This window comes from Elephantulus edwardii, unplaced genomic scaffold (genome assembly GCF_000299155.1).
Source record: "Elephantulus edwardii isolate Elephantulus edwardi_28Jun2011 unplaced genomic scaffold, EleEdw1.0 scaffold00028, whole genome shotgun sequence".
Taxonomy (NCBI): Eukaryota; Metazoa; Chordata; class Mammalia; order Macroscelidea; family Macroscelididae; genus Elephantulus; species Elephantulus edwardii.
Genome location: NW_006399778.1, coordinates 16,929,047 through 16,945,004, shown reverse-complemented (window position 1 = coordinate 16,945,004; position 15,958 = coordinate 16,929,047). Strand labels below are relative to the sequence as shown.

General features: G+C 48.7%; 1 protein-coding gene across 1 annotated transcript in view; it reads left to right on the top strand.

Moving 5' to 3' along the window:
* Window positions 1-312: 312 nt before the first annotated feature.
* Window positions 313-15,958, top strand: part of PADI3 (peptidyl arginine deiminase, type III) — a 40,282-nt gene continuing 24,636 nt past the window's right edge. The window contains exons 1-3 of the mRNA XM_006883692.1: window positions 313-404; window positions 11,750-11,930; window positions 14,418-14,490. Of these exons, the coding sequence (XP_006883754.1) occupies window positions 313-404; window positions 11,750-11,930; window positions 14,418-14,490 (346 nt within the window). The remainder of the gene's footprint in view (window positions 405-11,749; window positions 11,931-14,417; window positions 14,491-15,958) is intronic.

Here is a 15,958-nt window from a genome sequence, read left to right as displayed (position 1 = left end):
CATCCTGCCCTTCCAACCCACACAATCAGGCATCCTGACATCCTGCCTGGATACCTGTGGGAACTTGCTCCTTTGGGAAAGATATTAACTCTCTGAGAATGGGAGTAGAGAGAAGGGGCAACAGGTTCATGTGCAAATAATCGGCTTCCTCGTAGCCAATCCTGAGCTCTTGGTCTGGCCAATGGGCTGGACTACCAAGAATGGAGCCAATGAGCTAGCACCCTGAGCTGGAAAGGCGGGGCCAGGGTCCTTTAAACTACAAACTCAGGGGCTGTGTTGGGTTCAGTGGCCACAGCCCAGTCCAAGGCCAGTATGTCTATGCAGAGAATCGTGCGCGTGTCCCTGGAGCATCCCACCAGCGCCGTGTGTGTAGCTGGCGTGGAGACCCTCGTGGACATTTATGGGTAAGAGCCTGACCTGGCTGCCCTCCTCTGAGGTTTAACCTCAGAACAGCAGCCAATCCTGAAATCTTAGCTCCTTTCCTTTCTCTGCCTTTTTTTTCCTTGAAGACTCCAGCTGAGGGATTTGTGCTGGAGGCTGGAAGGGGCTTAGAAGAGGCTTGTAATGGCCAGGTTCTTCTGGTTCAGTGACTTGGTGGCTGCTGCTTCCACTGGAGCCTGTCCCTTCTTTCTGTCAGAAGGTCCTGCAGACTGACCTTAGGGGGTTGTCTGGGACACATAAGAATAAGAAGAGGCGTGTTTAGCTCCAACCTTCAGAGCCTGAATGCAGAGCATTGAAAATTTTTCTAAAAACCATCAGATACTCTTTTAAGCACTTGACAAGCATCCAGGAATTTAAACCTCCCAAAAAGCCTAAGAACGAGGGTTTATTATCATTAATACCACCTCACTTGACAGATTTAGTCTCAAGGTAGCCAAATGGTTGAGTCCACCCTGAGGCATCTGAGATCTCCTTCAGAAAAGCATTGGCCATTGGGCACTTTGAAAATCACAATTCACTGTGAGACACAGGGAGCCACCAAAAATTTGAGTCAACCTAGCAGGCGGCTGGTTATTTAGCAGATGAGATGAAGAGGCACAGAGATGACAGGGCATTTCTTCAGAGTCACACAGTTACTAAGTAGTACAGCTAGGATTTCAACCCACTTGGGATCTGCCTGCAGCCGCTGAGGAGGGATTCCGATTGGTTCCGTTGGCTGTTCAATGGCCATGCGTCACGCTCTTTCTGTGTACCATATTGTCATGCACTTAAGGAGAGTGGTTGGATGTGGGGTCTCACCTTCTCTGCCCCCGCTGGGAAGTAGAAGAGTGTTGGGAAGGGTTTTCAGGACCAAGATTCCAGGCTGGCTTCTTAGACTTTGAGGAGTCTCTGGGGTTTCCTAGTTCCAAGGCTGCGCTGAGAAGACAGACAAATCATGGTGCTGGCAGGACAGGAGGGAGAACCGTGCAACTGTTTGCATCTGACAGTTCTCCAGCCCTGAGGCCAGAGCAGGGTCCGCCAGTCACAGCACTGTTAACAGGATGGTGCTTTGTCTGGGCTGTTCTGTGTCATGTGCTTTGTGGGATGTTAATCGTTATACTCAGTGTCTACCTATCATCAGTAGCATGTCCTGCCCCCAGATATCTCCAGATATGTCCTGGGAGGCCAGATTATTCTGGTAAAGAATCACCATCTCAGATCAGAAAACTAGAGTAAATGCAGTTAGAGGCAGAGGTGGGGTTGGCCTCATGGATGTTGGATGAGAGGGAGTGAGGAACTGGTCATGGGTGGAAAATGAGTCTGGAGTAGGTCTAACCCATTTGGGAAGCAGGAGCTAAAGCCTGGTTGAAGGTGGGTGGGCAGTGAAAATAGAGAGGGGGTTGAGGGCCCTAAAGGAGGGGACAATCACAGCAGCTGTGTCAGGGGCACGATGGAGGTAGAGGGCTACCTGTACCACCTGGCGCCACTGCCTCCTCCAGAGTTGTGTGCTCGAGGTGGTGACTCACCTGCCGGGCTGCTTGGCTGCCTCGTGCCTCAGGCAGCTGTGTCTCCACCATGACCTGCCCCAGGAAGTGGGCCGCCTCTTCCCCCACGGAACTTCCTTGGAGGATGGAGGAGGGACTGGGGCAGACAGAGGCAGAGACGCCATTGTCTTTGGGTGAGGTGAACAGATGGACGGCACTGGAGATTGACTGAGGATAGTGTTGGAGGCTCCAGCATCTTCATCCAAGAGGGTCTTGAGCCCCACTGACCAGACAGACCACTCTGGGAGCTGGGAGGAGAGGGTGGAGAGTCATCAAGCATTTGGGGACTATTGTGTGCCGAGCACCCAGCAGCCGTGGTTCTTGCAGTCTGAGAACCCTGCACACTGCAGGTCTTGCAGAGGCTGCCTACTGTCTCATGGGGCTGTGCAGAAGGGACCCTGTCCTGGAGGAGGAGCTGGCTGGGCTCTCTCAGAAACCCTCTCTGGTTTGCGATTTAGCGCAGCTGTGTGTTCAGATTGCAGGACGAGAGAAAGGGGCACGGCGACTGAGAACTGACTGCTACTCACTAGCTCTCTGAGACTTGGGAAAGTTACTTCCCCTCTAAGGAGCCTCTATCTCTTCATCTGTAGAATGGAGGTAATAACAGCACCAGCAACGATAATTAGGATGATAATTAGAGCCTGCTCCATGCCTGTCACTGTCCTCAGCAATTTGCATGTGTTAACTAATTCTCACCACGGTTCTATGTAATGAGCACTGTATTTTCCCATTTTATAGGAAAGATAACTAAGGCTCAGAGAGATTTAATAATTTTCCCAAAGTCACACAGCCAGAGAGTTGCAGAACCATGAAGAAACCCAGTTCGGTTAGCCTGTACTTCAAAGGACTGTTGGGAAGATTAAATGAGATTGTGTGTGTGAGGCATAGACTTGCTGGTGACAAATAACCAATTATGGTAACTGTTGCCATTATTAATGTCATTATCATCACCATTTGAAGGTTCCATCCTTGGCTGATAGACAACTTCAAGTTGTACTCAGAGAAAATGAGAACTGAGGCACAAAGACTTGTTCATAGCAGCGTTAGTCACCATGGCAAGAACATGGGAACAGCCCAAATGTCCAAGCACAATAGAATGGATTGAGAAATTATGGTACATTCACATAGTGGAATACTATGCAGCACTCAGGAGCAATGATTTTGTAAATTACTACTGAATTTGGGAGGTAGTGGAGAGCATTATGCTGAGTGAACTAACTCAGTCTCATAAAGACAAATACTTTATAAGACAATTATTGTAGAGTATGAGGATTCAGGGAGGGGAGGGGAAACAGAGGAGGGAGGGCTCACAATGGCCAGAGAACAACCTCTGAGACACACTGGGAAAAGGAGTTGAGAAAAGAGAAACCAGTATAAATTGAGCAGTCAGGATGGGCTTCCTGGAGGAGGAGTACCAATCAAAACCTTGCAGGATGAGCACAAATGAAATCACTGGGCTTTTCTCTCTATGGCAATGGATTAAACCCTGTTTTTTGCCTTTGGATGAGTTGGACTTGACCCACACTTAAAGAAAAGAGGGGTTTAGGGTGTCTTCCCCCTATGCAAAGCAGTTTTAGGATGGAGGACAAGGAAGGAAGGAAGGTCGGTATATGAATACACTAAGCCAGACTTCGAGCCAGGCTTTGAGCGAGAAGTATCTCATTTACTTCTCTCACTGCCATCTGTGGTGGTCTAGAGCTTAGCAGGTTTCACTGCCCACCTGAAGTCTGCATACCTCTGGCAGTCTGGATCCATCAGTGACTGTTTGGTAGAAAAATGGGCAAGCTCCTCTTGTTATGATTTACAGCCTTGGAAACCCAATGGAGGGTCAGTTACAAGTCCAATACCGATTCCATGTCAGTGAATGAGTGGGTGAGTGAGTGCCACCAGAGGTAGATATTATAGCCTCCAGTTTACAGGAGTTAAAACAGAGGCTCAGTAGGGTGGTTGCTTGCCAAGTCCCCCTCTATAAGACAAAGCTGGGGTTTGAAGAAGATTTTAGCAAATTCACAGCCCTCTGATTTCCTCCCTCTCCGCAGCTCTTCTTTGGTGCATAAACATTACTGCTAGAAGTGAGTTTCTACCCTTAGTGCAAAGCTCTATAGTGGGAGAAAAGCTTATTTGTATCTTACCAGAAAACCCCAGATGGCTTCTGGTGGGGGGCTCACTCCCAGGAAAATGTCATTAGCAACCTGGAACTGAGTCACACAGATCATTCCCCTAATGCACGGGAATACGTCTTAGAGTCTGCCAGCCTGTGGCTGTCCTTGCCTCAAATGGCTAATTGGGATTTGCCACGAAGTGGGCTCAGAGAGGGTTCAATGGTGGCATCCAATAATCCTTCAATAACAACACTGGATTATACATTAAAAAAATCCATCTTGATTAACCAGTTACTATAAATTCTGACTCATATGCCAAGAGTAGAACTACATTCCACTCTAAATTCTTAGAAAAAGCATAGCCAGACAGCTCCTTGGAGGCAAAGATGGGCAAGCTTCATCTCTCAAACTTTGGACATGTAGCCCGATGAGTCTATTCCTTGGAGAAGAATGTCATGCTTGGACAGATAGGGGGTCAGCAAAAGAGATGTCCCTCAGTAAGAGAGATTGACATGGTGACTTCAGCAGTGGGCTCCAGCATGTCAGAGATTGTGAGGATGGCACAGGACAGGGCAATTCATGCGGTCACTATGAGTCATACTTGACTTGAGCACCCAACAACAATGGCTCTGTATCTAAATAAGGTTTTCAATTACCCCCTTTTTTTTGGAAGTAGGTTACCAAGCCTTTCTTCCAAGGTGTCCCTAGATGGACTTGAGCGACCAGCCTTGGGTGCGGTCTGTGGGGAGTTGTACTGCTCGCTAAAGGCTGCGCTTCTCCCAGTGGTTCGAATCCACTGGTGACTCCGAAGAAGAAAGATAGAAAGTCTCCTCCTGAGTGACTTGGGGCCTTGAAAGTTCACTGGAGGGTGAGCCATGGGTCAGTTCTGAATAGATGATTGTGAGTGATGGTCTCCTGCATTTCATTTGGATTTAATCTGAAGGGAGGGCTCTGACTGTCTATACAGAAAGCAGAGCCCTGGGAGGCTGATACACCCTCAACCGTTTGAACCATTCGGGGTTGGAGATGCAACTAGTGGGGCCACCATTTTTTTTCAAAGGCAGGGGAATGGGGCCCAGCGGACAGTGATTTACTCAGCATAATTCTGTTGACGAGGCAGGAAATCTGTAGGACTTCCCACAGAGCCGTCTCTGCCCCTACTTGCCAACTCAGAGGGGACTTTAGGGGCCGCTTTGTCAACATGTCTGTTTCAGTCTTTAGTTTCTCAGCTTCCACAATACTCCTCCCAAGGGGCAGAGGCACTGAACCCATGAAGGAAGAGGGTGGGTCTGGGTTTGCAGGGCTGTGAGGACATGGGGTCAGGCTGGTTTCTGTCCTGGTTCTGTCAACAAGTCCCCTTCCACCTCTGAGTCTACATCTTCTCATCTGTAAAGTGGGGAGCCGCCTGTATCCTGACTGTCACTGCCATCATCCTCACCTTTGAAGGATGAGGTACCTAAGCGTTAAGGAATTTCTGGCTCCCCAAGGGGGGTGGGCTTGCCCCATCTCACCCCTCACTTTCTGGGTGACGATCCAACATGTCTGAGTTAGCCCACTCGTAGTTCTTAGACGTCAGTGGACCTCAGTTGGCTCAAACGCATTTTCAACAAGGTGGGCTCACTGAGGTCAGGGCCACTTTCAGAAGAATCAATTCATCCCAATTTGCTTGAGACTTTGCAGACTTGAACACTGGAAATCTTACAACCCAGGAAAACCTTTATACACAGGCAAACCAGACGGTTTTGTTTGTTGGTTTGGTTTTTAAAATGTCTTTATTCATGCACACCTTCCTCCCTCCTCTCCCCCAGTCCCTTTGTAAGGCGGTTAATTGTCCTCCACACGGTTTCTAATCATCCATTCCTTTCAGAACGCCCTTCCTTTCCCCCATTCCAGCACAGTGTTCATTACCCATTCATTCTTTTCATACTCTTCTTTCCTCCCTTGTCTCGATCCTGTTATTACACTAATGAGCTTATGCAGCGTGTTTTTCTGACCGCTTATCTCCCACGTCCTCGGCTGGGGGAGCAGATTACAGTCTGTGTCTAAACCCTTAGACTGGCTGGAGGTGGGTGCTGAGGAGAACTCTAGACAGTCCTATGGGGAGACACTCTCAGCTTGGGAGAGCCCTACTCCCCATGTGTTCCCTCTGGGGTTGGGTGAAGAGCTCGGTTTTGAACCTCCAAGCCAGATGTGGGAACTGGCGTGAGCTTGAGGAAGAGCTTCATCCAGGTGCCCCTGACTTCTCAACTTCTTCCTCCAGGAACTGGGAGGTCCTGGTCTTCCTAACTAGGATTTAAGGAGCTGTAGTGAAGTTCCGTCTCACATACTTTGGACATGCTGCTGGGAGGGACCAGTCCTTGGAGAAGGACATCACGCTGAAAAGGGTGAAGGGACAACGCAAGAGAGGAAGACCCTGGATGAGATGGATTGATTCAGTCAGTGACTGGTGTAATGGGGGTAGGTGTGTCGGAGACAATGAGATTGGCACAGGACATAGCAGGCTTCAGAGCTGTTGTACATGGGGTCATTATGAGTCACAGGCGACTCGATGGCACATAACAATAACAAGCTCCCAGAGCTCCCTATTATAGGGAGAAGGACCTGCATACTTTGCTGGCCTTGTGGTAAGAAGCTGCCCTGCAATCCTGAAGGCATGTGGTTCAAATCCACCAGCTGCTCCTTGGGAAAAGTATAGGGAATCTCCTTCCATGCAATTAACTGCCTCTAGAAACCTGTTGGAGGGGCTGGAGGGGCTGCAGGGTCAGCTACGGGTCTGTTCTGACTCGACAGCTCACTTTACCACCACACGGTGTGGTATGCAGTGCACTGGACTGCTAACAGTAGGGCCAGCAGTTTGAGTCCACCAGCTGCTCTGGGTAAAGCCGTTTCCTCCTGTAGAGATTTGTAGCCTTGGAAACCCGATGACGGGGTCACTCTGAGTCAGAGACAAGAGTTGTTGGGGGTTTGTTTTGTTTTACTTCTGGTAACGTAGTCATTGAAGTGTGTGGAGGAAAATCAAAACTCACCAACCAATCAGAAGGAGAAATAAACAATCTCTTCCTGTAATGTTTCACAGCCTCTGAAACCCTGTGAAGGGCGGCCATGAGTTGGGATCTGTTTGGCAGCAGTGGGTTTCGTTTCTTTTTGGTCCTCCCGAGCCTGGTGCTGACACACTTCTCTTCAGCCAATCCTTTGGTCTTCAACCGCTTCTGGTACCGGAGTGAGGGCCCTGGACCGGGAGTCTGAATTCTGATGTGTGTGACACTGGGCTGCCCCTTCTCCTCTTGGCCTCAGCTTTCCCAGCAGTGAGATGAAGGCGTGGGGCACGTGCTCTGGCCTCTGACTTCCACTTCTCTGTCATGACCTCATCGCCCCCACTTCACAGACTTGTACACGGAGGCTGAGGGAAGCTAAGTCACTCCATCAATGTCTGAGTGGTAGATCTAGGATCTGAACCCAGACATTCCAGCTCCACGGTCACCAGTCTTGACCACCTCACCAGAGAGACAATCTATTGCTTTAGTTTTTGCCCCTCACGATCAAGAACCTTCCATGGCTCCCTCTTACCTGAGAAAGGCAGTGAAAACAAGCTCATTAAAGTCGGTGTCTACATTTGACCATCTAAGGCTCCAGAGTGGAAGCTCCTTTCCCTAAGATGAGTCTCCTTCTCCCTGGAACAGTTCATCTGCTTTCTTCTGGAAGCCCCTGCGCTCTCTCCAGCTGCCTCCATCCCTGTGTCCTAATTAGCTTAATAACCCCTTGTCCTTCCTGGGCGAAGGTGCTCCAAGCCTGTACTGTTGTCCATGATCACACTTAAGACAGTGAGCTTGGTCAAATAGGTATCATTATCCCCACTTTATAGGTGAGACTATTGAGGAGGCCCAGGGAGATTGTAGTTTACTCAAGGTCACCTAGTTGATATATGTGACCCCAATCCCACCGGAGCCTGGCCCTGGGCTCTGGTGCTGACACCACTGAATCCTTGGCTTAGGCGGTGCCTCCTGTCCCCTGAGTTAGGGTCACTTTCTCTGTGTGACACTCTTGTTTGAGCCACACTCTCCTGGGTCCTCTGTTGAGCAGAAAGATTTCTATTCTTATTACTCCACAAAAGGCTTTGTCCTGGAGGTGTTGGGGAGCTGGGCTAATGCACCCTAAATCCAAAGATTCCATTCTGGGTGGGGCTTTCAGTCTCCAGAGGGACCATCAGGGTGCTCAGTCCTGTCCCTAGGGGGTTGGTGCTCAGGGGAGAGTTTGCGGCTGGGGGTGGTGTTTCCTCAAGGGTTTGCAGGCTTCCCTGGGGATCTGGAGGTTCAGCCCTCTGCAAATAAGTCTAGGGAGGCGCTGAGGGTAGCCCAGAGCATGACAGGGAGCCCTTTCAACCTGAGGCTTTCTCTCCACGTCTCTGTCTTTCTGACGTCATGTTCCTGGCTCCATCTCTCTGGGTCTCTGCCTCTGTGTCTCCACACCTCCTTTCCCAGCTCCTCCATGTTCCCTGATGGTGCCTGGTCCCATCCCCGGGCTAGAATAGGCCTGAGATACCAACAAAGTCGAAGCAGGACTGCCAGATGAAACTCAGGATGTCTGGTTCAAGTAAACAATGAATATATTTTTAGTGCAAGTATATCCTGAATAGTGGGACATAGAATTTTTAAAAAAATGAAATTATAAAAGATCTGAAATTAAAGTCCAATCAAAAGCACTCATGGCTGTGGAGTAGGAACTGACTCATAGCTGACCCTCCAGTGGTTTCTCAGAGGCTATAAATCACATGGGAGGAGATTCCCCATCTTTCTCCCTCAGAGCAGCTGGTAGGTTTGAACTTCATACCTTGACAGCTCAAGTCCTTACCACTAAGCCACCACAGCTCCCTTCAAATCTAACTGTTGTTGTTGCTATGTACTGTCAAGATGACTATGACTCAAAGCAACCCTATAAACAACAGATCTGAGCCTTGCCCTATCCTGTGCCAACCCCATTGTCCCTGACACTTCTGATCCCATTGCTTCAGTCACTGTAGCAATCCATCTCATCCGGGATCTTCCTACTCTTCCAAGCATGATGTCCTTCTTTAAGGACTGGTCCCTTCTTACAAAATGCCTAGAGTATGTGAGAGGGAGTTTCAAAATCCACCCTCTGTTTTAATTCACTAAACCTGACGAACCTCCCTGGGATGGGATACAGCAAGTGGTGAAGGCGTCTGGCAGCCACACGCTGGTGTGGCCCCACCTAGGGGGGTACAGCTTGGGGCTGGGGCTCACCCATTTTAGACAAGTCACAGAATCACACCTGGGGAGGAGTGGGGAGAGAAATCTACCCTCCTCGAGAGAGGTGTGTACTGGAAAAGGAACGACCACCTCTGCAACTTTGAGCCTCAGTTTCCCTACAAGGAATTGGAGCAGTAGTTCCCTTCCTCCCTGCTGCGGTGAGAATGAGATGAACTCCTATAGGAAAAGGCTCAGCCTATAGGAAAAGGTTCCAATGGGGTAGAAGGGCTGTGCATGGGGGCTCCAGGGCTATGGTTAGTGGTGTTACTACTCCTGGAGAGGTGGTCGTAAGTGTGTGGACTCAGGATCCACATGCCCTAGGCTTGCTCTACCACTTATTACCTTATATGGCCTTGGATAGATCATTGTTATTGTTGTTGTTGTTGTTGTTGTTGTGTGCCATTGAGTGAGAACCAACTCATAGCTGACCCTCCAGCAGTTTTTTCAGAAGCAATAAATCACATAGGAGGAGATTGGCCATCCTTCGCCTGTGGAGCAGCTGGTGGATTCAAACTGCATGTCTTTGGGATTGTAGCATGGCTTTTTACCACTAGGCCACCAGAGCTCCCATTTGGATAAATTGGCTAGATTACATAACCTCAGTACACTCACCTGTGGAATAGGGATGGGACACTAATGGGACCTGAAGCTATGCTTGACTTTTCACAGATCAGAAGGGGCATTCATAGAGAACAGGCTTTAACAAAGCTTCCAGACTGAGAAAGACTAGGAAGAAAGGCCTGGCAACGAACTTCTGAAAATTTCCCTAGGAACACCCTATGTATAATACCAAAAATCATGAAGATGGCACAAGACTGGGTAATGTTTCTGTTAGTCATGGGTTGTCATGAATCAGAGCTGACTCAGTGATAACTATAAAACAGCCACGGAGGGTTACTGAGAGGATTTGATAGTCTGCACAGAGAAGTTCAAGTAGGGCTGGTATACAGCAGAGGCTTAACAGGTTACTGTTAACCCCCAAGGGCTGTGTGCACCGCCCCTTCAGCTCACGCTGGCCTCACCATAAATGGGATCCCGTGACTCTGAGCCAGTCTGTCTGTGCTGCAGTGTTCAGTCCTCGCCCGCCCCCCCTCCCCATGGAGGATCAATGGTTCTGGAGCAGGAGGAAGACCAGCAGGTGTATCTGCACTAGCTGGGCTGTATCTGCATGCACAGCAGGCTCCCCCGGCACAATCAGAGATGGACAAACTGGTGCTCAGTGGGACTCCTAGACCAGACGGACTGGGGAAGCACAGTCCCAGGGGGCAGGGGACTGTTGTGTGCTTGAATGGCCACATTTCCTAGGTGATGACGCTATGTTTCTGTAGAATAGAACCACCTTGGTAGCAGAGAGATCTGGGTGACTCTATGATTTACTGCTGTGTGATCTTGAGTTGCTTTCTTGACCACTCTGGTCTTATCTCACATATTTTGGGTATGTTGCTAGGAGAGGCTATTTCTTGGAAAGAGACATCATTCTTGAAAAGGTATAAGGTCAACCAAAGAGAGGAGGACCTTCACGAGAGGGAGTGGCACAGTGGCTGAAGCAATGGGCTTAAGTGTGTTAGAGATGAGGATGGCACAGGATAGGACAGGGTTCAGATCATAAGGTCACTATGGGTCGTAGTGATTCAACAGCACCTCACAACAGCAACAATGGGATGACTCGGCTAACCTTGCAGACTTATAAAAAGTAAAATATGAAAACACCTCAAATTCATTGCCATTGACTCGGAACGGACTCATAACTGATCTTCCAGTGGGCTTTTAGAAGCTGTAAATTACATGGAAGAAGATCCATTCTCCTTTGGAGCCACTGGTGGATTTGAACCATTGAAGGCATGTCACCTTTGTGTTTGCAGTGCAACTCCCTGTAAACGATGCAACTGGAGCTCCTGCTATAATGATAGAGGGAGCTGGGGAAATGTGTGTGTCTAACACACAGCAAGCATTCAGCAAAAGTTCACGCTCTTTCTGAGCGAAACCACCAAGCTTACCTCACTACCTGCTAAGCAGGGATGCCAGGGACTTGGGATGAGAGACGCTCATTTTTGAGCCACAGTCTCAAACTGTAAGAGGTCCCCTCGCTGGCTGTTGGCTGGTGTGAACTTTGGAGATCAGCTCTGCACCAGTGTCTCACCAAGCTGGCAGCTGAGTCCTGACCTCCATACAGCTTGCAGCCCTTTGGATTGTAAAGAAATTCCCAAGGCCAAGATCCATGAGTACAGAGCCCTTAGAATGTGAGACTGTGTATAATCAGAGTGGGATCCAGGCTTGCCTCCCAGGGACTTACCATGAAGCTATATGGAGCCTGGGGTGATCATGGGAGGCTTCCTGGAGGAAGCACGTTTGAGCCACAGCCAAAGCATCTGAACAAGGCTGCCCCTTCAGCATTACCATGTCTGCTTGTTCTTCCCAGGTCAGTACCAGAAGGCACTGAGATGTTCGAGGTCTATGGAACACCAGGCGTGGACATCTACATCTCTCCCAACATGGACAGGGGCCGGGAGCGCGCTGAAAGCAGGCGGTGGAACTTTGATGCGGGGACAGATATCATTGTGGTCATGAACTCTCCCAGCAATGACCTCAACGACAGTCATGTGAGCTGGTCCCTGGTCTTGGGATGGAGGGAGGCGAGGAAGCAGTGATCTAGCCCCACAAGGGTATAACCTCTCCCTATACTGGAGCGTAAGATAGTGCAGTGGGTAAGCTCCTGGCCCCAAAGCCAGATTGCTGGGGTTTGAACTCCAGCTCTGCATTTTACAGGTACAAACTGTATACTTTGGGAGAACTCCATAATGTCCCTGGGCCTCAGTGTCCCCTCTATAAGATGGGTATAGTAATAATGCTGAAGTAGGAAGGGAACACGAGTCAGTCTTTGCTCTGTATCTTGTTCCCTGAGATTCCTTGTGAAAGGGAGAGTTGTCCCAGTTCTGCTGTCTTGGGCCTCAGTTTCCCCATCTATAGATGGAGGGGTGACTGAGTGGTCTCTTTATTCTGAATGAAGGAGATGAAGCAGGGACAGAGAAAGGAGGAGGGCTGCTGCCTGAGAAGACCCTCTTTGTAGGTGACAATACCCCATGGTACCTCAATTCCTCTTTCTTGGCTGTTCTCAGAACAGCTAAACAGTGGGAGAAATGGGGGTGGCCTTTGAGCTTAGCATGACGATGTTGCATGAAAGGCTGATAGGATTGAGTACTTAGTATTTCAAGAGAGATATCTTGGAAAGCTAAGCTTAAAGGCAGCACTGGCCAGTGTGCCAGAGGAGGCCTGGCAGTGCAGTGGTTACTAACAGAAAGGTTAGGAATTTGAACCCTCCAGCTACTGTATGGGAAAAAGATGTAGAATTTTGCATTCATAAAGATGGAAACCCTAGGAGGCAGTCCTATTCTGTCTTATAGAGTCACTGTGTTGTTGTCGGATACCTTCAAGTCAAAACTGACTTATACCCAAGCCTCCAGTGATTTTCAGAGGCAATAAATCGCATGAGAGGAGATTGCCCATGTTTCTCCCAATGGGTTTGAACTACATACCTTTGAGTTGGTAGTGTGACTCCTTACTTCTAAGCCACTAGAGCTCGGGGTCACTATGAGTCAGGGTCAAATCAATAACAGAGGGTTTGGCTTGTATTGGGATCATGTGCCAGGGGCTGGGGCACTGTGACCTTCTCCAACCCTCTCGACAGTCTAAGAGGCATAGGTTCTGCTACCCATTTCACAGATGGTCAGAGTATCTTCCCCAGGGCCACACAGCTGATGCATTAGAGAGCTAGAGTCCAACACAGACCTGCCTGACCTCTGGGACAGGTTCCCTGTGCCTCGTCCATCTCTGTGCCCACCTCTGAACTTATGCTTTCCACAGCTCTGTGAGGCGTGTACACCAAGATGCATGGAACCCATTTTACATACAATGAGACTGAGACAAAGAATGATTATGATTTTCCTAAAGTCACATGACTTAATGAGTGGCAGTGTTAGTAAGGGCCAGGATGAAGTGGCCAGGGAAAGGCAAGAGGACCAGGTAGCCTGTGAGGGGTCACCCTCTGGGTGCCTTTCATAAATAGAGGGAGTTCCTTGGCCCAAGTGATTGGTGTCATTAAGGAAAATGAGAACTCCCCACCCCTGCCTCTCCTTGTCTGGGAACCTGGCAATTGCTGAGGTGTGAGACTTGGGGTCAGACTTAGGAGCTCCCAGGACTGCAGGGTGAAGTGGATTCAGTGAGATGCTGAATGTGGTAGGGATGTCAGAGTCAGAGAGAGGAGGGAACGCCCAAGGGGAGGGCTGTGGTCCAAAGGGATGCTGATACAGTCACCTGCATCATCTCTCTCTCATCCTCATCCTTCAACAGTTAGGGATGCTTGAAATGTGGCAGGAACTGGGCTGAGCCTGTCACACGTCACACCAGGAAGGCTTGACAAGGCAGGGGCTAGTACTGTCCTCATCAGACAGTTGAGGAAACTGAGGCCCAGAGAGGGTGAGTTACTTTCCCCGGTGTCTTCAGAAGTGGTGAGTCCAGTCCCAGGGCATCTGAGTTCAGCTCTCAGAATTAATTGCATCTTTGCGCGCTGCCACCGGCCTATGAGTAACAACAGCTGCTATTTGTTGGACGTGCCCTTCAGGCTCGGTCCTCCCCCCACAGTGTCTCTAAGCTGCACCACTAGCTTCTGAGGTAGGGAGCTGAGTAGTTCTCATTTTACTGGTAATCAAGATCACTTATGAATCCAGAAGTGCAGGCTTGAGTCCAGGCCTGTCTGAGTCCCACAGATAGGGACACCGACATGGAGAGGGTCCCTAAACTCCACTCAGCCTGAACTCTCCCTTTGCGAGGTGGAAACTGACACCCCAAAGAGAACAAGGGCTTTCCAAAGTCATACAGCAAGTCATGGGCAGTGCTGGGATCCACATCGGTGGGACTCCTCACAAATGGTTCCCATTTCACAGGTGTACCAACCGAGGCACAGAGAGGTAAACATCACAGATGATGCTAGAGAGAGCTGCAGCATTGAACAGAACCTTAGTGCATGGTCTTTTGGGGTGAGGGGCTCTTGGCTTCAGGTCCTGCCTGAGTCTGGGGTTGTCTCTTTACAGGTTCAGATTTCTTACCACTCCAGCCAAGAGCCCTTACCCCTGGCTTATGCCGTGCTTTACCTCACTTGTGTTGGTAAGTCAGGGGCCATGGAGAAAGTGTCGTCAGGGAGCCTTGGCCAGTGGGTGGGGGTGGGGTGGGGGGTGGGAATGATGGTTTTCTGGTTGGGTTCCCCCCCCATTTAAAAACAATTTATTTTAATGAAAGTTTACAGACTTTGGATTTCCTTTCATTCATTGTTGCACACTTTCCTCCCTGCCCACCCTGGGAATGATGGTTTTTACAGAATTTGACTAGTTGGGGTTTTTTTTTTAAAAAAAAAAGTTAAAGAAATAGATCATTTAAAATTTCAAACATTACAAGACAGAATACATTTAAAAACAAACCTCCCTCTTCCTTCTAACCCAAAACTTCCCATTCCCCAAAGCCACCATCCTTCTAGAGATGTGCTGGACTTATTCTAGAATGTACCTTCTCCTGGAGCATTAGACTAGAATGTTCACCCTTCATGCTAAGGAACAGAATCTACTATGTACATGGACCCCTTTTTTTTCCAATCCAAGAGGTTTTTGTCTTGCTAACTTTTTACAGAGAGGTATGTAAACTCCTTGTAAAATGACTCAGGTGGTGGGACTAGCAGACTGGGAATATAAGGTAGCTGTAATTAATATTTTAAAGGCTCTTGTGGGAACAACAGGCATGAACAGGTGGGGAATTTCATCAGAGTGTCATAACCGATAAGAACCAAAGGGAAATGCTAGACATAAAAGTCATGGGTCGCAGATTTGACACAGCACAAGAAAGAACCAGGGAACCTGCAAATAGAACATAAAAAGTTACCCCAGTGAACAAATGGAAAACTGTTGGAGCAGAGTTTTGAGAGCTGTGGGACAGTATCAAACCACCTACACTCAATTAACAAGACTGGCATCCACTTCCTAAATTACATGCCTCCAGAAACTCTATGAACTTTGATAAATGTTGATAATTGCAGAGGGGGTTCAGGCTTTTTGTGCACAGGGTTGCTAGGAGTTGTACTCGAAGGCAATCAACAACAACAACGTCATCTGAATGTTGTTCTGTCAAGTCACATATGACTGATAGCAACTCTACGAACAGCAGATCTGAAGCCTGTCCTACCCTGTGCCATCTTTACAATCTCTGACACACTTGAGCCCATTGCTGCAGTCACCGTGTCAATGCATCTCATTGACGATCTTCCTCTCTCTCACTGGCCCTCCACTGTTCCAAGTATGGTGCCCCTTTCCAAGAAACAGCCCCCTCTTTACAACATGTCCAAAGTATGTGAGATAAAACTTTGTCCTCTTTACCTCCAGGGCTCACTCGGCTTGTATTTTCTCTAGGACACGTTGTTGTCATGTGGAGGAAAAGAGCTGAGAACACTACCTCATACTTAAATTCCAGATGAATTGACAGTTTTAAGGTGAAAATTTAAAAAAGAAAAAGCTTATACTATCTTTATAATCTCAAGATAGTGACAAGGTCTTTAAAAAGACAAGACAAGCATTTTCTTTTTTTTTTT